This window comes from Lepidochelys kempii, chromosome 1, assembly GCF_965140285.1.
Source record: "Lepidochelys kempii isolate rLepKem1 chromosome 1, rLepKem1.hap1, whole genome shotgun sequence".
Taxonomy (NCBI): Eukaryota; Metazoa; Chordata; order Testudines; family Cheloniidae; genus Lepidochelys; species Lepidochelys kempii.
The window spans coordinates 216740485-216764342 of NC_136380.1; the positions used below are offsets into that span (position 1 = coordinate 216740485).

At 49.8% G+C, this 23858-nt stretch overlaps 1 protein-coding gene across 1 annotated transcript in view; it reads left to right on the forward strand.

Annotated features, from left to right (window-relative positions):
* The first annotated feature begins 7251 nt into the window (after nt 1–7251).
* The window catches only part of LOC140898849 (antigen WC1.1), a 44800-nt gene continuing 28193 nt past the window's right edge, over nt 7252–23858 (forward strand). The window contains exons 1-3 of the mRNA XM_073313377.2: nt 7252–7311; nt 7766–7902; nt 13296–13610. Coding sequence (XP_073169478.2) covers nt 7839–7902; nt 13296–13610 — 379 coding nt within the window. The 5' untranslated portion in view covers nt 7252–7311; nt 7766–7838. The remainder of the gene's footprint in view (nt 7312–7765; nt 7903–13295; nt 13611–23858) is intronic.

The following is a 23858-nucleotide window of genomic DNA, read 5'->3' on the forward strand; positions in this document are numbered from 1 at the left end:
GCAAAAATTTTAGTTCATATTATTCCCTAAATGCATCAACCCGCTATACAACCTGTCTAATACCTGAAGTTTTTTAATTTAACAGTATTAAGCACAACTTTTGTTAAAAATGGTTTTTGGCTTTTACCACCTTGGTTTCGTGGTGAAATCAGCTTAAAGTTGCTAGTTCTATGCTAAACAGATCACACTGCAATTAAGATAGGTACCATTATCTAGTAAGGACAGCATGGCCAAAGAGTGACATTATCTACGTAACCTTCTGCCCACCTGATTTGGCAGCAACAAGGGCCAGGTTCAGTATCTAGGGGTTCTGTTTCAATAACACGATGCAAAACCAGCTTGAGCCCCCCCCCCCCCCCCCAGGGACCTGGGACAATTACATACCACCCACCCGGTGCACCTCTCAGAGGCAATACTTCCCCTCTCGCAAGCACAGAGTCTGAATGTAGCAAAAGCCTTTTAATAAAGGAGGGAAACAATGCGGCATTATGTTGGGGAAACACCACAAACAGGATTCATAACACAAATCATGAGCAAAAGACCCAGCCCCAAGTACGTTTGGCAGCGTCCTTTTCCCCTCAGGGTCTTAAGTCCAGCAACCCAAAAGTCACCCCCCCCACAGTTTCTGTCCTTGGTCAGTGCAGCCTCCAGAGTTCAGAAGTTCATCTGCAGAGTTACCTCCCAGCCTGGGTGCAAGTGGAGGGAGGTATGGGGGGCATCTTACATGTTCCGCTGCTCAGGTTGATGGCCAAGTACCACGCCTCTCCATGGGGTCCTGATGCAGTCTTCACCTCTCTGCTGCTATCCGCTCTGCACGCCTCTCCACCAGCCACCCTGCTGTCCACTCCACTCTGTGTGTCTCTCCACCAACCATCCTGCTGTCCACTCCTCTTTGCCAGCCACCCTACTATCCGCTCTGCATGCCTCTTCACCAGCCACCCTGCTTTCTGCTAGCTACTCTCTAACTTGTCCTCACACCACCCCACTTAACACAGCTCTCAACAAGTTTAGCTAATAGCAGGAGAGCTAGTGCACCACTAGCCCAAAGTAGATCTAAAGCTTAGACCTAGATATCAGTGGTTTCAGCTCTATAGCATAATATAGGACTCCTAACAGAGTCAAAATTAACTCTATTATTATATAACAGGAAAAGAAAGTTACAATAGTGTTTAGGAACCTCAAAAAAGCACCCACACTACCCAATACACTTGCTTATCCCCAATATTTCTCAAGTCATTGGGTTTTGGAACCCAGGTCCCTTGCCTAGAGAATACTACTTAGTGGAGGGCGAGTCCCTCCATCATAAAATGCCAAGCACAGTTCTACTGTCCCTGATTCACATAACCAGGATAACAACCCTCTATTACTCCTGCCCCAATAATAAAGAGACTGGGGATCCACAGCAGCCAAAGTGACCATTTGGGCAGGCAGTCCATCATGCTAGGCAGGGTGGGTGTGCCCATGCAAACGAGATCAGCCCCTGAAGTCCTTTTCCACAGCTCACCACCAGATGTCAGGGTAGAGCTCATTCTGACTCTACTTACATATAATATATATTTTCAGAGTTAAAAACAGGGAGCATACCTCCTCTTGCAGTCCAGCAGCAATTCAATTCAAGATAGTTTCTGTTGAAAGAGGACAGTCTCCAAAAAAATTATGTTTTTTATAGCATCCTAACTCTTTGTTTCAAACAGACTTCAAAAGTCTGTAGTTAGCAGGTTGATTTGATCACCACAACTCTGAATTAATAGATACTTAAGGACTTTATCCCCCCGCCCCTAACATTCCCTTTTGTGATCTGGTGTGGGGGAATTAAGTTCTCTGCACAACTGGGCTGCTTTTGGCTAATTTTTTTTCTTTTAGTTAAAATACATTTTTCTGTTTCAATGAAAAAAACAGTAAATCACCATATACAACAATCCTTAATGTTACTGTACCCCGTTCCCAAACTGGGGTTCCTTGCAGATATCAGTGAATATCTTTGGGCTTGTTTGTTTGTTTGTTTGTTTTTTAAACATGTTTCTTTCATGCTTAAAGTTTGGGGGTTGTTTTTGAAATAAAATGGGTGCATCACAACCATAGTAAGCACCCTACAAATACCCAGAGCTTTTAAATGTTTGATTGTCTTTACAGCACATGCTTGTTCTAAAGTATGGTGGAGGTTTGTGAGCCCTTGAAACATTTCAGTTTTGGGTTAGACCCTTGTTTATTTTTGTGACTATATTATTTTAATGACTTTGAGTTGCTAGAAAGAGTGACCCATAGCGTTCAACTAACTCCTGGGGATATATTTAAGCTGTCCAATAGCATCTGCGATTTTCTGAGGTTTTATTTCATTTCATATTAATCAGAGCTCACCATCCTCACCCACCCACCTCCCTTGCTGTGTGTATACACCCGTCAAATTTAATTACTGATCACTAATATGATTAACCCTGATGGCAACAAGGGTGGGTAATCTCAGTCACCCTGGCTATTCCGTGGGGGGTTGGTTAAAACTATTCAGTTCAATACAGTGGGTCAGCTCTATTGTACTCAAACACATGTCTGAACTATCCCTGTTTTTTTAAAATTGTAAATATTACCCAAAATTGAGCCAGCTAGTAAGCTTAGGGAGGACTAATGACCCACCAGAGTTTAGCATTAAGCAGCACGTTTATTATACTGATAGCTAGGCTCAAAAGAAGGGATGGGGGTGGGGTGTCACACTCATACTCTCATACTCACGCTCCCAGGACAGGCACGGCACTGGAGATGTCAGGATCCTTCAAGGTAAGTGTCCCACAGCGCAACGATGGACAGTGCGATGAAGGTAAGTCTTCCCGAGGCACGATGCAATGCAACACGGCGAACCACTGGCCAGGCGGTCTGGGTGAAGGGCCTTCACGGGAGGTCCAAGCTTGTAAGTGCACTCCTGAGCACATGGGCCCTTCCCCTTTTCAGGACCTGCTCCTCATGGCCTACGACTAGAGATGACTTTGCTGTGTCTGGTTGGTCACACTCCACCCAAGCCAGTGTCCATGCAGTGTCCATGCAGTGGCTGTGGGAGCGCTGCCTAATTAGAGTCCCGGACACCTTGTCTACCTGGGAGCTCTTCCGATCTTCCAGCTGTTCCAGCAACCCATTAATCCCACAAGCATTCCAGGAGGGACGGGGAGTGGGAAAGCCACTTCACGGGTATTCAGAGAGAGAGAGGAGACACAGGGGCCGGGGGGAGTGTAACAGACCTTTTGAGCATACAGATTATACGTAGCATAGCCATACAGAGCATACAGATCACTGCTGCGCCTACAACAGTAAACACATTTTTAGGGTCCCCCTGCCACACACAAGATTCTACAACATACATTTCAGCTTTTTGCTGTAAATGTGTCTCTTTTACACAAAGACACAAGAGCTAAGTTCTCACAAACTATTTTTTTTATTTAAAAGACATACAGCTCCTTGAAAACAAACCAAGATACTCCATTAAAACTATTAGCTCACTCAAGGGCCACAGAGACCTTCTAACAGAAACACAGATAGCCCCAAAGCCCTATTCAATAGATTTTTTTTTAAATTTACAGCTATCAAGTTTTATATGGCATGTTTGTCCCCTCACCATTCTCTAACTTAATCCTTTTAGATTTCTTAAGCAGGGTTCTGTAACATTTTGTGCGGACCAGATGATCAATATAATGCTTTATATATATATATATAAAACACATAGAATAGAATCATAGAATATCAGGGTTGGAAGGGACCCCAGAAGGTCATCTAGTCCAACCCCCTGCTCGAAGCAGGACCAATTCCCAGTTAAATCATCCCAGCCAGGGCTTTGTCAAGCCTGACCTTAAAAACCTCTAAGGAAGGAGATTCTACCACCTCCCTAGGTAACGCATTCCAGTGTTTCACCACCCTCATAGTGAAAAAGTTTTTCCTAATATCCAATCTAAACCTCCCCCACTGCAACTTGAGACCATTACTCCTCGTTCTGTCATCTGCTACCATTGAGAACAGTCTAGAGCCATCCTCTTTGGAACCCCCTTTCAGGTAGTTGAAAGCAGCTATCAAATCCCCCCTCATTCTTCTCTTCTGCAGGCTAAACAATCCCAGCTCCCTCAGCCTCTCCTCATAAGTCATGTGTTCCAGACCCCAAATCATTTTTGTTGCCCTTCGCTGGACTCTCTCCAATTTATCCACATCCTTCTTGTAGTGTGGGGCCCACAACTGGACACAGTACTCCAGATGAGGCCTCACCAATGTCGAATAGAGGGGAACGATCACGTCCCTCGATCTGCTCGCTATGCCTCTACTTATACATCCCAAAATGCCATTGGCCTTCTTGGCAACAAGGGCACACTGCTGACTCATATCCAGCTTCTCGTCCACTGTCACCCCTAGGTCCTTTTCCGCAGAACTGCTGCCTAGCCATTCGGTCCCTAGTCTGTAGCGGTGCATTGGATTCTTCCATCCTAAGTGCAGGACCCTGCACTTATCCTTATTGAACCTCATCAGATTTCTTTTGGCCCAATCCTCCAATTTGTCTAGGTCCTTCTGTATCCTATCCCTCCCCTCCAGCGTATCTACCACTCCTCCCAGTTTAGTATCATCCGCAAATCTTCCGGTTTGGTCATTTTCTTTAAAACACTTCAGAGTCTCCACTGAATTGCACAGCATTTATCAAGGTCACCCCTTGCACTAAATATTCTTGAGTTCAGCACAGACATTGCATAGCATCACCTATGGCAATAACAGTGTTTAAGAAGCTTTCCAAACACAGCTCAGCACACAAGCCCCGGAGCTTGCAGTTCATATCCATTGAAGTCCAGGCTACACAGTCCTGGTGCCGCTGGCCTAGCACGTCTATGACACAGCTCTCACAATCTTCAAAAATCTTTCCCTAAGACAGTGATTAAGGACAGCATAAACGACAATGCGTACAAGAAAAGTATGTCTTTTTTACGCTCACGACATGGCACTGGCTCAGTTAGTTCCATGCCAAGCCTCCTCTTAAACTTCTCATTGCCGTCATCCTCGGAGTCCTCTTCAACAATTTGTACTGGTGTTGAGCAAAAACAAGGTGGGCCTGGTTCATCTTCATTGTTTGATGCAACACTCTCCAGGGCCCCTAGAAAGGCATCGTTGAGCTGTCGAGAGTCTTTCAGAAAAGAAACAAGGTTAAGTTGCCACTGCTTGTTTTTAGATTTACACAACACCAGTTTCTAACCCCATTACACACATACACACACACAAATCCTCTAATGTTACCTCTAAATTGTTCATTTACCTGAGCGACATCTTTTCTGTTCACCTTGTCCGCCGGTGACTCCCCCCGAGCTGCGTTTGCCTTCCTCCTCCAGGGGGGTGGACGACGAGAGGCCAGCACACTTATTGGGGTGTCTCATGAGCAGCTGGGTTTCGGGGTCAGGTTCCAGCATATCCATCAATGGCTGGGCCAAAGGGATCCCCTTGGCTGTTCCCTCCTCCTCCTAGGAACTGACGCTGAAGTAGCGGTTTCTCTGCGGATGGTCGAAGGCCCTCGGTGCTAAAACAAAGTCCAAAGTTTTCATGGGGGTGGTGAAGGAGTCCATGTTTCCTCTCAGCATTTCCACGATTTCTACAACACGCATTCTTAGTAAGAGATGGCCATTTCTGCCCAGTGCTGGGACTTATGGGGTAGTGGTGCTGCACTCTGATTGGCAGAGGGTGGTGGGTGGAGTTGTTAGAGAGGTCACATGACCCTCTGCTGGGCAGTTCATTCTGCCCCAGAACCTGCCCTATTTTGATCAAATCTGTTCTTGTCGTGGTCCTCTGTGGACAAAAACCACCCCAATTGGTAGAGGGTGGTGGTGGGAGTTCTTAGAGGGGTCACACGAACCACTTCCGGATGGGTCACCGTGACCCAGAACTCCCCCAATAGGTCAAATATCCTCTCGGGGGTGGTCCCCAGCAGCTGAAACCCATCCTGACTGTTAGAGGGCGGTGGGCGGAGTGGTTAGAGGGGGTCACATGACCCACTTCTGGATGGGTCAACCCTCCCTGGAACTCCCCCTGATTGGTCAAATCACTTCTTGGGGCAGTCCTACCAGGGCAAAACCCATCCTGATTGGTAGAGGGCAGTGGGAGGATTTCTTAGAGGGGTCACATGACAGACCTGGCTTCTGGTCATGTGTCCAGAATGACCCCGGAGGTAATACCCCATAGGCGGGACCTTTGGTGACAAGTGGGCGGGGCTTAAGGGTGAAGGGGCGGGGTTAAAGTTTGATTGATGGTACGCCACTTATACTACTTTGGTGCCATTTCCTTTTTGTCATTACTGTTTGTTTAAGTAGTGGGAGGGGAGAGTGAGGGGGAATGGAAGGGTTGGGGCACAGAGTTTCTTAAAAATAAGGAGACAGAAGGAAGGGGAAGAGGCACATAAACACTTTCCCTTCCAAGCGAGTCACTCACTGTCAAGTGTTTTTCCAGAATCACAACACAGCAGAGTCTCAAGGAGGGATTCAAAGGAGGATCAGGTGTTGGTTGCACAGATTTTCTCAGGCAATTTTCTCCATACAGATAGGGCAGCAGGGGAGAAAATGCAAAGGTAAAAAGTTAAAGACGTTTCCCTTAATCCAAGTATTTGTAACAGTTCTCTTGAGGAAGAGCAGGAGGTAGGTGTGGTGCCAGCCAGTCATTATTCTGTGCTATTCCCTTGCCTTGTGCCTGTTCCTTGAATTGTCTGTGTCCCATGAATCAAGTAAGCTTGTTTCCAAGGAGCCCTCCTGCTGCTGATAGCACTGATGGGCATGGTGTGTGCAGGACCTCCTGCTACTGCAAGAGAGGGTCATGGCCTACTCAGGAAGCCCTATGCTCTGCCTCTACCACTAAGAATCATGGTCTAGACAGGAAACCCCAAGGCTGGGGTGAAGGTAACATTAAGCACTTACCAGTACAGGGGCCTGACTCTGGGCCCCTGAAAATGATGGGGCCTTGGGCAGAAGGGGTGGGGCTGGGGGTCAGCCTTCCACAGCCAGCCCATCTGCGCTCCCTGGCCTGTACTGCCCGGGGCTCTATCGGTGATTTAAATTTTAAATTGCTGGCCCTGGGGCAGCTGCCCCTTTTGTGCCCTCCTTTGGCAGCCTGAGCGGGGGGACAATGATGTTAAAGCGCTGCCTAACATAGTCTGTGTACGGGCTGCAACTGGCAGCCACTTTTTACTGGTATGTTGTACCGTCCCACTTTCACCCCTGCCCCAAGGCCTATTAATAGAAGAACTGTCAATATTTCAGATGCTGCTGAGTAATTCTTCTTCTATCAAGCTGATCTGAGCGACTCAACCTGGTTCTAGTGAGTTGTCCTTGTCTGAAATTGGGCATGTCCTATACTGGGAATTGGTCTTGTAATTATCACCTTTGGCACAAGAGATTTCTTTCCTAGTTTATAAAATAGCCTGCCTCTAATGTCTCCCAGTTCATGTTTAATATGATATAGAATCTATCAGGGCGAGAAACAGCACGGCTACAGTTTGTGCAGAACTTTTTCTTCCGGCTCCGGAGATTGGGGGTTACCCGATGATCTGAGGCTGTGGTAAACCTGACATCAGGAGGGGGCTCATCACTCATATATGGTGATGTTTGTTGCTTTCGAGTTTTATTGGATGTTTTAGCTGCATAAAGTCACAGATAAAACCACTGATAATAACTAAAAAGGCAGATGGGTTTGCTATTGGTTCCTTCCCGCAGCTGATGCCAGACTCTGAATCTATATATTTCCCTTCCACTGCTTTGTTGTTACTTGTCAGACACAGAGGAGCCCTGGCAGGTGTTTAGGGGCAGCCAGTGCAGTGAGTGAGGGGACAGCAAGTCAGGCTGGCAATGAAGGGACATCTCTCCACTCCGGTGCTGTGGCTTCTTCTCCTCACAATTCAGGACATTGCAGGTAAGTCTCCTCAGTGTTTCACCAGGGGAGCTGGGTCAACTGGAACAAGGGTGGTAACTTTTACAGTCCACTTTTTACCATCGGTACCTGGCTTGGACGTTATGACTTTTCCTTTCTGGATTAGACCTTGCCACTCTAATCAAGGCATTTGTAACCTTGAGATTGGATGATTCAAATGAGCCTAATGTGGGGCTGTACCTTAGAACCATTCAGAGAACGAAGCTGGTGCAAATGGCAGCGACTCACTGATCAGCACATCTGGCTGGGAGCATGTTACAGCCGTGCTGGAGGGTCTGCACTAGCTGCCCATCTCTGGGTGGAGGTTAAGGTGTTGGTGATGATTTATAAAGTCCTGAATGGTCTGGGATCAGCCTCCCTGAGAGATCCCCTCTATCCCCGTGATGTACGGCCACAGCTCTGGTTAGCGGGGGCACCTGAGCTGGTTTCCCCTTTTTATAAAGGAGAGGGGTGGCTGGCAGGGTGCTGTCTGTGAGGCCTCCAGGACTCTGAAACTTCTTGTCCCCTTTGGGCCAAAAGAGCCCAAATCTGGTGACCTTCTGGGTACACTACAACAGACACTTGTTTGGGAGTGCGGGTGGGAAGGACCCAGTCTGTGCGTCACATAATGAGAAAAGGGTGGGAAGGAGTTTCTGTGGGTGTCTGTCTGTCTGAGTTCCTGTTGAAATGGTCACTTCATGCTGCAGGGATTTGAGTGTTATCCATGCCGTCCGCATGCCTAGAGCCGTGGCTGGGCATTGCTTTAGTAATTTCAATCCCAATAAATACCTCAATAATTTGGGATCCAACAGAAATGTCTGTTTGGTCCAGAATCCAACAGCTCCAAGGGCCAAGTCCTGGCTCCTCACTGCCCCATTCACTCACTGAAGCCAGTAGAAGTTTTGCCATTTTGAAGTGAGCAGGATTTATCCAAATAAACCCAGAGCTGATTCCTCCCAGAGAAGGGGGGTGTGCATGTGTTGGGATGCAGTGTGCAATGCCCTGTTCCCATGGGGGTATCGGAAGCTCTGCCTGCAGGAAGATTTATCCTGCAGGAGCCCTGCCTCCCTCCCCCAGGGTTTCTGCTGAGCAGAGAAGCTTTGAATCCTAGTTGGAGACAAGAGAAGCTCGACCAGCACAAGCTGCATGGCAGAGGTGCTGCATCAGGGCCTCTCACGGAAACATTGGTTTCATTCCCTCAAGGCTGCCCCTGCCCAGTTTCAGGGCTGCTCTCATTCCTCCAGCATAGAGGGGGCTGCAGGCTCCTTGCCATGCAGTGTCCCAGCTCCAGGAAGACTTAACAGCAATGGGGGAGAGGGGAGCAGATCATGAGGTACATCAGCATGTGCTGGTACATCTTGGGGAGTGAATCTGGCCCAAAGACTCCAAAACTGATTAGCAATAGGATTCAAATTGAATGTGGGACCCAGATATGATTCAAATAATGCAGTGATTGGAACCTGCTGGGCTGGTGTTAGCAGCATGAGACTGATCCATGTGTCTGGCAGGGCAGTGAACTGCTCAGCAGTAGCTGGTTCATGGGAACCCGATGTGCTGCTGCGCCAGCCTGAGAAACTGACCCTGACCTTGATAATCAGCAAGGTCAGTCTCAATTATTGTCTTAGAGAAAAACCTGCCCTGATGTATATTTCACAGACAGCTCAGTCACTGTGCAGTGAGTAGGGGGCTGGTACCCAGAAAATCCTGACAAAACCAACCATCTACCAGGTGACTTGGACTTTATATTTCAGATTCCCAAGAAGTTCCTATATAATGTGCCGGGATTAGAGCCCATGACACAGCTGTACATGACCGGAAAGCATGGAATTCTGTGGTGACTTCTGCTGATCAGACTGACATTGCAGGGGATGGACAGTTATTACCACATGCGGGATAAATTACTGCACGATTGTGGGATGGTGTCATATAGTGATGCCAAGCACATGTTCAGCTCAGTGTATTTTTGTTGGATTTATGAGCAAATGTGCATCATCGCCTGAATATTTTTTATTTTCTATGGGAAATTTGACTGCTTCACATGATGCAGACACAGTGACATGGGGAGCATAAAATACTCTCCAGCTATTTGTGGTATAACGTCCTATAGTGATGCCAAGCACATGCTCAGCTCAAAGTATTTTTGTTTGATTGCTGAGGAAATGTGCATCATCTCTTTCATATTTTTTTTATTTTCTCTTGGAAATCTGAGTTTGCTTTACATGACACAGACACAGTGATGTGGGGGAGTTTACAATATAGGGGATATGACCATGTAGCTACTCTTCCATTTCCCTCAGTGCCCCAATTCTGCTCCTTGAGCTCTAAGAAGAGGCCAGGTCAATCTTTGCCAGAAGATCGTGTTTCACAATTATTGACCTCTTTACATTGTGTGGGAAAACAAACTTGTAAAATTCAGTGGGATTCAGGCCAACAAATGAGAATATATCAGGGATGGGCCAAAGCTGCAGGTTTCACTCCCAAACCCAGATCTGAGCTTCCCCAATGTTCAGAGTGCCGGGTAGGGTCATTATTCGGAGTTGGGTCACAGAAGTGGAGCCAGCATATGAGAGTGTTATCCTGAAAGGTGCTGATGGCTGCCATTGGGGAGTCTTCGATCCTAAGACAATCACAGACCTCATGAAAGCCAATGGCAGGGCGAGAACTCTCTTTTAGGCTCAACAGACGGAGCAATCAAGATCCTTTAGGTAGTAAAAACAGCTGCAGACAGTGGGGGCTACTGCCAAAGGCACAGGGCACATGGGCAGGGCAGAGCTAAGCCAGGGGTTTCCATTGTTGCCAATGCAGGGGCAGGATACTGGTCTCACACTGTGTCTGTTGCGGGGAGAAGCGAGTAGAAGGAGTTGTGACCCGGATCTTGGAAGCAGAAAGGAAACAAAGCCAGTTGGAGCTCACTGGAGGGGCAGGCTGAGGGATTTCTGAGCAAGGAAACTGCCGGCTGTTCTTAGTTTCTACTGGGTGCAGGGAAACAGAACTGTGTGTGCACTTAGCTAGAGCAGTGTTACAGCCTTGGGTCCTGCCACAAGTGAATATCATGGAGTTAACTCCATTGAAAAAAAGCCCCTATTTTTCTTAGTGCAGACCAGCCCCGTGGGTTCCCTGTGGGACTGCACGGAAGTGAGCTGTACCTGAATAAACACCCCTGTGGATTGCAGCAAAGTGAGTGTTTTGTATTTCCTTGGCATTAAAGGAGCAGGATGGTCTGTCCACGTACTGGTGTGAACTGCACTGTTCTCTGAGCTCCAGGGAGGCTCCATAAATACGGTGTCCCTGGCTCAGCCATCCACCGCTGCAACCAGCCTGTTCCAGGGGTCACAGTGGAACTCTGCATGCAGCTGTAACTCCTGGGCATTTTAACGATCCCCACACTTGCTCCCAGTCTCAGGGACAGTCCTGGCTCTTCACACTCTGTCCTGTGGACCAGTTCTCCCAGCCAATATCCCAGGATTGTGTGGCAGGCAGTGGCCCTTCCTCTCATTCCCTGTTCACTGCCTCCCTCCCAGCAGCCAGCTTTGCCTCTCCACAATCCCCAGAAATGCAAACAGCTGTAGAGACAACTGAGGGCAGGGGTGCAGCTCAGAGCTACTGGGAGAAAAGCCAGTGTCAGGGAGTGGGGGCAGAGTCTGCTTCTCATGTGGGGCAGGAGCAGCCTGTAAATGCAGGGCGGAGAGGCCAGGTAGAAAGGGGAGAAGAGAAGGGGGAATAGCCCAGGGGAGGCGGGTGGGAAGAGACCAGTGGAAGAGGGAAATGTGTGGGGAGAGGAAACTCCTTTGGGGAGCACAAGGCTGTAATGCCAAGCTCCTCAGAACAAAAATTACGGGGTTATAAAAACCATCCAGTCATGTTACTCAGTCTGTCTTTGGACTGTAGAACCCCCCCCTATTCCTCGGCCAGCGTGGGGGTGAGAATTGCAGACTGAAAAGTCACCATTTAATGCACCCAAACTGCACGACTCCCCCTGGCTGCTCAGCTGGAGACTGTGCTTACTCTCCCCTCACCCCTGAGATGGGGAACTGCCGTCCATTGCCCAGCACTGCCTTCGCTCTCCCCTCCTGGTTCAGTTCCTCCAACAGACGAAGGGCTGACTGGGAAATAGCTGGACAGCCACTGAGCTAATTCATGCAGCGTAGTTCACACTCGCACACAGAACTTCTGTTCCTGTTCAGGGGCGAGTTACAGATATTGGAGACCTTCACACTGACATCAACCATTCACATCCACTATAATGTCACCGTAACGGGACAGGGTTGATTTAGCCATTTACAAACAGCAACTCTTCCCAAGCTTCCCCCACCCCACCCCTGCAACTTCTTTGCCTGAGGCGGGAAAGCACTGCCCCCATTCTAGAGCCCCCTCCCCTTCTCTCCTTTGCTCCTGCCCCCTCCCACTCCTGACCCCATCCCCTGCCTACTCCAGACTCCAATACTCCCTCCTGCCCCCCTGCTCCAGAACCCCTCCCCTACCTCCTGCCTACCAGCACCAGACTCCCCACACTCCATCCCGATTCTTCCATCCTCCCCAATTCTCCCTCATCTCCCCCTGCTCCAGGCTACCTCCCCTCCCTCCCATCCTCTGCTCCACACCCCGCCTCACCCTCTTGCTGCCCTGCTTCAGAGTCCCTCCCTCCTCTCTTACACATGATCACCCCTCCCCACCCCTACCTCCTTCTTCCCCTCTTTTTAGAACCCCTCTTCTCCCCCTGCCTCCTTCTGCCCCCTCTCTGCTCTATCCCCCTCCCCCTCTCTCCCTCCTGCCCGATTCCTCACCCCTTCCTCACTTCTCACTCCTGTCCCCCACTCCAAACCCCTCCTCTCTCCACCTCTCCATGCAGACCCGCTTCTCTAAACCCCCTTCTCCTCCCTCCTGCCCCCTGCTCAATAACCACTCCAGCCCTATGCTCCCTGCTCCCCCATCCAGACCACCCTGTGCTCCATCTCCACTGCTCCCTCCTGCCCCAATTTCAGATTCCTGTCCCCTCACCTCCCTTCCGACTTTCTCTCCTGCCTCCCTGTTACCCCACTGCAGACCATCTCCCCATCATCTCGCTGGCTTCAGCCCCAGTGACAGTGACAGGAGATGGTGCCATTTGGAATAAGGGAAACTCCATGAGTTGGCGCCTTCCATCGTGTTCTCACGAGACAGGTAAAAACTCCCCAAACCACCAGAGTGGGGATAAAATGGGGAGAGCTGCAGCAGTGACAGCCCCGAGTGCGAGGCCCTGAGACGTGAGAAGGTGGCGCCATGAGGCAGCTCTGGGCAGGTCCCATTCTACTGGTTCTGGGCGCGGATCCCCTGCTGTCGAGCGCGGACTCTGCTGTGATAATGCTGAGGAGGGGGCTCCCTGCTGCTCTGACCCTGCTCTGTGTCTGTCTTTGAAGGTGCTGAGGAGCTGAGGCTGGCGGATGGAGGCAGCCCCTGTGCCGGGAGAGTGGAGGTTAAACACCAGGAGCGGTGGGGGACGGTGTGTGATGATGGCTGGGACGTGATAGATGCTGGGGTTGTCTGTAAGCAGTTGGAATGTGGAGCTGCTGTCAGTGCCCATGACCAGGCTCATTTTGGAGCAGGATCTGGACCAATTTGGTTTGATTACGTTGCCTGTGCTGGTACCGAGTCTGCTGTCTGGCAGTGCAGGAACAGGGGATGGGAAGTGCATAACTGCGGTCATGAGGAGGATGCTGGAGTGACCTGTTCAGGTAAGAATCAGCCAACTCTGTCCTGAAAGACAAATCCCCTGAGAGAAAAGGGCTTGAACCCAGAGGGCATCGTGTGCCTGTGACCCTAAGGAGAAATGAATAAAAAGCAGAGCAAGTCCTGTAATTATTGTTATTACTGAACTGTAATTATTACTGTTCATGTCTCTTGCCACTGAGGAGCCCCCTGTGTGACTGTGAAGCGTTTTCATTATCTCATTTCCAGTTGTTTCAATGCCACGTCGTTCCTTTCCCTTTCCCTCTGAATGGGTCTAAAAATGCAGATTTTGAAAGTGTCACTTAGGCTCCTAAGTCACTGAGGCACTTTTGAAAATGTTACACTCATGCTAAAATCCAGACCCAGACACCCAACCTCAGAGGTACAGAGGCCTCATAGGGTGACCAAGGAATGGGCAGATTCTCCCAGCTTGGCCAGAATTAGATTTTGCCGAAAGCACTCCCCTGTCTGCTCTGTTACTTCTCACATTTTGGACCAACCAGTAACAGAAAATTTCACAATCTCTGATACCCTATAGATCAAGAGTAGAATAGAGAGCTCAGCCAAAAATATACCTCAATCCTACACAGCACAGTAATATCGTATTATGGAGGCATTTGTTGTAACTGAATCGTTAACATTACAGCTACAGACCCATTATACGTTTTATTTTTAAGTTCTCTCTTCTTAACAGTTAGTAGGAATAATATCTTCCCCTGAAATAGCACAAGGAAGAGTAGAATCTTTTCCTATAGTTCCAAAAGTTTTAGCAGCTCCCCTTGGCGATGGGAGCTCAGGGCAGTGTTTAATCTCAACCCTTTCCTGGAGTTTGAGTATTTCAGTGACACACCTAAATATTCTTTTCACACGGTTCGCGGGTGTGTGTGTGTGTATGTGTCACCCTTCTGCCAGGTGGAGCCAGCAGCAACCAGGGCTTGGTTCAATACCCAGGGGTTCCTTTTCAACAATATGACACAGAACCAATTTGAGCCCCAACCCAGTAATCGGAAAATTACACACCGCCCCTGGGTGCCTTAGAGAGGCAATACTTCCCCACTTGCAAGCAGAGTCTGCGTATAGAAAAGAAACTTTTAATGAAAGGAGGGAAATCAGCTGACTTTAATTAGGGAAAATGCTGCAAACAGGATTCATAAACATAAAACTGTGAGCAGGGCACCCACCCCAGAGTGCATGGGACAGTGCCTTCCACCTCATCTTCTTGAGTTCTACAACCAAAAGTTCCTTTTCTGTGCCCCTCTCTGCTCTCTTATCACACCCTAGTCACAATGGTTGTCCTTGGTCGGTGAGGACCCAGAGTTCAGAGGTGCATCTGTGAAAATTCACCTTCTGCCCAGGGAAAAAGGCACCTTGTTTGCTCTGCTACCTGAGCACTTGCTCTAGCTACGTAGCTCACTAGCCACTGTTCCTCTCTGTTGGACACCTGGTCTCCCTACTATCACCTGTGCATATCAGCGTTCTGAGAGTCCACCCAGCTCTTAGTGATTATCAGCTCTCAGTAAAGCAGGCTGGGCAGAAAGACTACCCCACCACAAAAGTTTTCAGCTCTAATAAGCACTTAACATAGTCAAAAACTCCTAATAGAACTTCTTTAGCTCTATTTTTAAACAGTAGAAAGAAATAGGTTAAACCAGACCAAGAACCCTTCAGAAGAATCCACACCCTCTGGTTAACATACCTGTCTTTGATTTACAGGGGTCTAGCATTCAAGTCCCTGACTTAACAAGTTCTTTCAGCTGAGGGTGACCCCCTCATCTGGGACAGGTTAAGCACAGTTCTGCTCCCCTTTACTCATACAGTAAAGACAACAACACTGATAACAACATTTCACTACCCCTGCATTCAGTACTAAGGTGATTTGTAACCCAACACTCACCAAGTTGATCACTTTGAGCAACATGGCTCTATCTGCTGATATCTAGGCAGAGGAGGTGTGTTCATGTAAATACAGTTTGCTCCCAAAGTCTCTCCTCTTCCCAGCAGCTGCTAGGGGAGAACTCATTCAGACCCTGCTTACAGCTGTCATTTCCGAGTATTTTTAAATAATAAAAAGCTGGGTTGGGCAGGAACTTTTCAAAAATGAGCTCCATTGTCAGGACTTTGAAACTGCAGGAAACAGATCGACCTTCACCAATGTAAACCCCCTAACCTGGAAATAACAACTGCACAATGCCTTGTGCTGCCCACCTAGCAAGTACTTCGTAAAGAGTTTTTCTTTTCTAAATTTTACTAGAAGGATGAGGGAGTTACACACAAACAAAGGGGTATTAGAGCAAAAGTTCTATCTGTGAATCTTTCTGTAAAACTGTATCTGCATCTCAGCTAGAGTTGCATGTTTGCAGTAAGAATAAAGCTCAGGTTTGTAACATGGTCCTTGAAGGGCTACGACTGCTGAGTGGTTAGTACTCCTAATTTCTAGCTCCTTGTTTTGATAGTCAATTTGTCTTAATCTTTTGGGCAAGTAAACCTAGGTTCTTTCTCTCCACCTGGTCCTGCATGTCTCTACCCATGAATAGGGGAGATCTTCCAGCAGAGAATCTAAATCCCCTGCCCTGGGCTACTTCCTACCACTGTCCTTTTTGTTTAGAGCCTGGTCCATCTAGTGCTATTTGCTAGGTGGTTTGCATCCCATAGCACCCTCTTGTGGATCTTGGGTGGCATCATGCTGCAGTCTCAGGCTCCTTCAGATGGGGAAGCTGTAAGTTTGGTGAGACTGAACCCCCACCACGTCTCTGGGCTTCAGGGACCCAGTTACCTCAGTTGCTGGAGGCTCCTAGGTCTCCTCCACAGTCCCCCTTGGCTGGGGAGACTGTGATTACTCCCTGGTGGCTGCCCCAGCTGGCAGGTTAGTGACCCTTCCCCTCAGGTAGGGAGGCAGATAGCTCCTGCCTCTTCTCCAGTCAGCCCTCAACTGAGCTAGGCTCTCTCCTTTTCTCCGCCCAGGCCTGGCATTGGCTGCATATACAGCGGTGGTGGGGCTAGCTGGGCCCAAAGGCTCCCTTTAACACCTGCCGTGCTGGCAGGGTAGCTCCACAGGGGCTTATATAGTCTTTCTCTTGTGGTTGGTAACCCCCTTGTACTCCTGTGTAAAATCCCCTGCACAAGATGGAGTTTGCAGTCACCTGGGCAAGTCACGTATATGAATGATTCAGCTTTTTGCAGGCCGACGCCATTGTTTACACGTTAGTTTGAATGTTCCCAGGAAAGCTCAGATGTGGATTGGTTTCTCCCAAAGTCCATTGTCAGTTAAGTGTTTCTTGATTGGGCACTTACTGAGAATAGTCCTTTCTCCAGAAGCCGACCAAATGCTTCACTGAGGCTACTTAGAATCAAATAAGTACATAGCCAATATTCATAACTTCAAATACAAAAATGATACACACATTCAGGCAGCATAATCATAACCAGCAAACTACAACCTTCCCCTAGACAATGATCTATACGGTCACAGTTCATGGCAATAACGTCACAACTGTAATGTGAGTTTGCGTTGTACAGACTGAGTAGAAACAGAACAAAGGACTCAAGATTGGGTCCATTCAGAATTATTCCAGAAATTGCCAGTCATCTGTCGACAAACTGCCCTGTGCACTAGATATCACTGAGAACAAACACCTACGGGAGCTGTGATGGTTCTGCACCAAGCGATTTTTGAGAGATGCTGTCCTGGCAGAATACTAGAAAACTTTCCCAAAAGTGACAGTCGTCTTCTGATATGCAGTGTTGCTGTAGCCGTGTTAGTCTCAGGATATTAGAGAGACAAGGTGGGTGAAGCAATATCTTTTATTGGACCCGTTTCTGTTGGAGAGAGAGAAACGTTTGATCTGACAGAGAAGAGCTGTGTGTCAGCTCAGAAGCTTGTCTCTTTCACCAACAGGAGAGGGTCCAATAAAAGCTGTTACCTCAGCCATTTTGTCTCTCTCAATCCCTTCTCGTCCAGTTTCAGTTTTCATTTCTGGTTGGATTAATACCAAACTTTGCCAAAACATTCTCCTCTGCCAAAGTCCTTGCCTCAGTCAGTGCACAGGCTGGATGGTGCCCAGAGAGTGAATCAGGGATGCACAGTGACAGAGGCTGTTGTCTGTAGGCCCACAGCCTCATTGATTGCAGCAGCAGCATCACCATCATGGGCGATCCCTCCATTCCAGAATGATCTCTACCACAGATTTACATCTGGGTCCTGAGACGACTCAGGAGTCCAATCCTGGAGTCATAGATCTGCCCGCAGTAGGTACAGATGTTTCCTGACGGGTCAGCTGTCTGCTGGGAGAAAGTTCTTTTTCTTTCCTTCCTTCCCTCTCTCTTTTCAACTTCGAGGGCAAGGCACTTCTCCTCAAAGAGGGCCACTGCCTTTTGGAGGATGTGGAATTACTGAGATCGGTTGGTTGCTTGCTCCTCCCAGCTTGTGATGCGTTTTCTTGAGATACGCTTTTAGAGTCTCTTTGTAGGGTTTCCTGTGACTACCACGGGATCTCCGACCATGGGTGAGCTGAGAGTAGAGGGCTTGTTTTGGGAGGTGAGAGTCTGGCATCCGCACACAATGTCCAGCCCAGCGGAGTTGGTGAGTGAGGATCATTGCTTCAGTGCTGGTGACATTTGCTTCAATGAGGATGCTGGTGTTAGTACAGTGATCTTCCCACTTGATGCAAAGGATCTTCCAGAGGCATCGTGGGTGGTGCCACTCCAGACTCTTGAGGTGCTGTCGATAGGTCACCCAGGTTTTGCGTCTATAAAGGAGTGTAGGAATAACAATTGTCTCCCAGACCTGGATCTTGGTTTCCTCCCGTAGGTCACAGTCTGTGAAAATGCACCAGAGCAGTTTTCCAAAAGAAGCACTTGCGCACTGGATCCTGTGCTGGATCTCACTGTCAATTTTTGCATTTTGAGAAAGTTGGCTACCAAGGTAACAGAAGTCCTCAACTCTCTCCAAAGTCTGTCCCTTGATGGTGATTTGTGGTGGCTCATGTGCAAGACCTTAAGCAGGCTGATGGAGCACTTTAGCTTTCTTGATATGGAGCGAGAGTCATAGGCTTCGGTAAGTGTGTGCAAAAAAATCCAGTGTGGACTGAAGGTCATTCTCAGTGTGTGTGATGATGACACAGTCATCAGCGTTTTGAAGATCAGTAATGGCAACCCTGAGGACTTTAGACTTTGAGCAGAAATGTCAAAGATTAATAAACAGCCCATCCATTCTATATTGAATGTCAACTCCAGTGGGGAGGAGGTCTTTATCAAGGACCAAAATGACTGCTAAATACATGGAGAACAGGGTTTCAGCAATAACACATCCTTGCTTAACCCTAGTTTTGATGATGAAAGGATCCATCTCCAGGCCATTACAGAGAACGGTGGCAGTGATCTCACCATGAAGATGCCTTAGGCCCTTTACTAGAATTTGGAGGGCAGCCAAATCTGGCCAGCACCTTCCCACAGGGCTTCGCGACTGACAGAATTGAAGGCCTTTCTCAAATCGATGAGAGCTATGTACAGGTCCTGATTTTGCTCCCGAGACTTTTCCTGGATTTGGTGGGCAATGAAGATCATATTGGTTGTCCAGCAGGATGGTCTGAAACTGCACTGAGATTCCGGCAATATTTCCTCAGCAAGGGGAAGTAATCAGTTTAAGAGGAGATGAGCAAGAATTTTCCCTGCTGCAGACAGCAAGTCAATGCCACAATAATTTCCACACTCCAATTTATCTCCTTTCTTAAAGATTGTAACAATGTTGGCATTTCTCAAGTCTTCCGGAATCTTCTGCTTGTACCAAATTTGAAGAAAAATGAATCTCCCTGCAACATAGCTCTGAGGCTCATTGGAGCACACAAGCCCCTTCACCGCAAGAAGGTGACGGTCCCCCAACAGGGGCTGCAGCAGTGGCAAGATATGTAACCAATAAAATTATGCTGAAATTATGCTCCTGGCTGCTGTGGGCCAGAGTGGCACCAGGCACTAGAATGGAGATGAGGGAGACTATATCCACCTATTGGGCCTCGGCAGTGTGAGGAGGAAGCTACCCGAATTGAATGCAGACCGGGGTGGCAGGGGAAAGTAGAAGAGGATAAGGATGCAGGGGGAATATTCTGAGTCTGGAGGTTGGTGGATGGAGAGAAACTGGGACTGGGAGAGAAAGCGGGAGATGGGGACTGGCTGGGCAAGGAGCCTGGGACTGGGAGGAGGGGGCAAGAGACTAGGACTGGCTAGGCAGGGCAATTAGGACAGGGATTGGGTGGGGAGAGAGAATGTGACGTACTGAGCAAGGAGCTGTGGAGCTGGGGGAGACTGGGACTGACTGGGGGAGGAGTCTGGGACTGGGAACCAATGAGGAGGAACTGGAGGTGAGTGAGGAAACAGACCAGATGAGGAACCAGGGTGTCGGGGGAGTCTAAGACTAACTGGGTGACGAGACTGGAATAAGCAGCCAGAGTGGGCTGTGGGAGACTGAGAGCAGATCTACATGAACATTTAGTGCATGGCAAGCTGGGGTGTAAATCTACCCTTCACTGTCCTGCCATGCACCGAGTGTCCATGTGGACGGTGTGGCTGCACACTGAGGCCTTGTCTACACTACTGCTTACGTTGATGTAAGTTACATCGCTCAGAGATGTGAAAACAATCCCTTCCCCCCGAGCAATGTAACTTACAGGGACTGCTCGGAGGGGATGGAGCAGAAGGGGTTAGGCTTCAGGGAACAGGGGAAGACAGGTCTGTCACTACCAGAACACACACCACTCCAGAGCCTGGAATGGAACCAGGATCTCTGAGTTTTGCCATTCCCCTGCTGTCAGCAAATATCTGTCAAACTCTCCAAAAAACTTTTCTGATCCTCCTCTAGTGCTTGTCCACAAAGAGGACGACAACCTACTACTACTGTCAGTAACGCCGTTAGCTCAAGTGGCAGTGGTTTCTGTGGTGGATCTAAAGGTTCCAACCCTGCTGATGACCCATGTGGGTGTCACAGGGTTGCCATCTTTCTCATGGCTGGTAACCGGATCCTTGAGGCTCTACCCCCTGCCCTACCTCTTCCTCCCAAGGCAACGCCCTTCCCCACCGCTACCCCAAGGCCCCGCTCCTGCTCCACCTCTTTCCTCAAGGCCCCGCCCCTTCTCTGCCTCTTCCCCTCAAGGCTCTGCCCTCATCGCTCACTCCCCCTCTCCCCTCGTCACTCGCTGGATCGTCTCAAGCAGCCGGCCTGCAGGTACGAAGCCGCCCTGGCTGAGCAGGGGCTGGCACAGATTAATGACCCGGTTTCCCGCCGCCCCCCCCATGGAAACCAGATTTTTGGTTCAGGTGTCATTTAGGTCCCTTTTCGACCAAACTTTCCAGTAGAAAACCAGGCACCTGGCAAACCTAAATGACACCTGGACACAGAAGCCAAAAAACGGACTGTCCGGGTAAAACTGAGACGGGTGGCATCTGGAGGGTGGCAACATGATTCCGCATCTTGGAACTTTTGTTTTTTCAGTTTGATTTTTTAAAAACTTAGGAAATTATGCAGAAAACATTACTTTTAAGGAACGTTAAGTTTGCAAAGTTGAGCTGTAAAAAATAACGAAATGGCAGAATTAAAGTTGTCTTTGTAACTTTATTTTGGCCCACTTGTACATCTGCGTTAAGATACCGTCTTTAATTACAGGATAAGAAGCTATTTTCTCCATGAGACCTCTGCCTCATTCAGTGCACAGGACAGACAGCATGGGCATAGTTTGGGAGGGTGCAGGGGGGCATTGGCAGAGGAAAGGCATGGGGGGGGCACGCGGGGTTGGTGCAGGGAACGGGGGCAGGGGGGGTGGAGCCACTTCTCCTGAGGCGGAGAGTAGCTGCTCCGGGTTGTCGCTCTGCAGCTGTGCACAGCTGCCTGGCTCCTAGTGCCTGCCCGTTTCCGTAAAGCGGTGAGTGCCTGCAGCCGGGCAGAGGACACTGGGAAAGGGGGATGGGGCACGGGGCAGCGGGCAGGGGAAGCGGGTGGGATGGGAAGAGAAGGAGAGAGAGGAATGGGAGCGGGGAGCGGGAGCCCAGCATGTGGCGTCCCCTCGGCAGCAGCAGCCCCAGCAGGGAGGCGGCTGCAACGGCCCTGGGAGGCCCCAGAGCAGCAACATCTCTGCAACAGCCGGTGCTGGAGTGGCCACAGCTCCCAAGCTCAGGTCGCTGCAGCAGACACCAGCAGCTGGGGCTCACCCATGGAGCCATCCTGCCCCGCCCCCAGCCCTGGCAGCCCAGAGACCACTCCAGGGTGGGGAGCGGGAGGGAGAGTCAGTGAGCCAAGATAACTGGCTTCAGCATGCACGTGTGTGTGCGTGCGCATGTGTGCGTGCGTGTGCGTGCGTGTGTGTGCGCGTGTGTGTGCACGTGTGTGTGTGTGTGCGTGTGTGCGTGTGTGTGCGTGTGCGCGTGTGCGTGTGTGCGTGTGCGTGCGTGCGTGTGCGTGCGTGCGTGTGCGCGTGTGTGTGTGCGCGTGTGTGCACGCGTGTGTGTGCGTGTGTCTGTGTGCGTGTGTGTGCGTCTGTGTGTGTGTGTGTGTGTGCGCGCTCTCTGTCCCCCCAGATACAGCAGTCAAACTACGCCTGTGCTAGACAGAGTTCTGGATCAGGGTTGGTTGTGGCGTGAAGGAGGCTGGTCTGTGTAGGACCCTGCCTCATGGTTGCAGAAAGTGCAAAGTGTGCTGTGTGTGAGGCAGGGGATTGCAGAAGGAGAAAGGAGGGTCTCTTGTTAAGGCAGCTGAATCCTGCCCTGGGGAACTGGATTCTCTCCCTGCCTCTGCCACAGAGATCCTATGTGATGCTTGGCAAGCCTCTGAAACCAAATATTTCACAGGTGGTCATTAATTGTGTGTTCCTCATTTTAGGGGTGGCCCCTTGTAACCGTGGGGGTCTGGTTGCAGAAGTGCTGAGCATATGCTGCTGTAAACTGAAGTCAGTAGGTCAGGGGTGCGCAAACTACGGCCCATGGGCCGGATCCGGCCCCTCAGGGCTTTGGATCCGGCCCATGGGATTGCCCCCCATGGTGCCACAGGCCCCGCAGAAGCAGCCAGCACCACGTCCCTGGGACCCCGGGCCGGGGGGTGGTGGGTGGGCAGAGGGCTCTGTGTGTTGCCCTTGCCTCCAGGCACCGCTCCCCAACGCTCCCATTGGCCAGGAACGGGGAACCGCAGCCAATGGGAGCTTCGGGGGAGGTACCTGGGGGCGTGGCAAGGGCAGCGCATGGAGCCCTGTGCACCCCCTCCCCCAGGGGCCGTGCAGGGATGTGGTTCCGGCCACTTCCCAGAGCGGCGCGGCGTGGGGCCAGGGCAGACAGGCAGGGAGCCTTCCCTGGCCCCGGTGCGTGCCGCTGCCACCCCGGAGCTGCTTTAGGTAAGCGGCGCCAGGCCGGAGCCCGATCCCCTCCTGCACTCCGCCCCCGAACTCCCTGCCTGCACCTCGCACCCCTCCTGCACCCCAACCCCCTTCCCTGAGCCCCCTCATACACCCGCACCCCTCCTCTGCCCCAATCCCTTGCCCTGAGCCCCTTCCTGCACACCGCACCCCCTCCCACACTCCATACTCCCTCCCGCACCCCAACCCCCTGCCCCAGCCCTGCATACAATTTCCCCACCCAGAGGTGGCTCTCGGCCCAAAAGGTTTGCCCACCCCTGCAGTAGGTGTTCTGCTCTGAACATACTAAGTGCTGTATAATGCTAAGGAATCTGAAAAATCAGGACCTGGGTGTCTCAAGTTGGGCACCCCAAATCAGTTGACACTTTTGATCATTTTGGCCATAGTGTCTCTGGGCTTCAGTTCCCCATGTGTAAAATGGAGATAACAACACTTCCCTGCCTCCCAGGGGTGTTGTGAAGAGAAATTCTTTAATGTTTGTGAAGCTCTCAGCTACCATAGGAATGAGCACCACAGAAAAGCCTGTGAGGAAATGAACAATTCTGTTTTAGGAGTTCAGTTTGGATGACGTGCAGTACATAAGGGCTGGGGCCACACATTGCACAATGAGTATAAAAAGAACGATTGACCATCCACCCATTCAGTCAGCACCACGTGTCCTGTGCAACGAGTGAGGCAGGGGTCCTGGGGCAAAAATAGCATTTGATCGTGTAATTAAAGACAGTATCACAATGGAAATACAAAAGGGGCTAATTAAGGTTACAGAGGACAGCACGCATCTGGCATTCTGAATGTTTGAGTGCTTGACTTCCTTTTAGATACATAGCTTTATAGATTTTAAGGGCAGAAGGAAGCATTAGATCATAT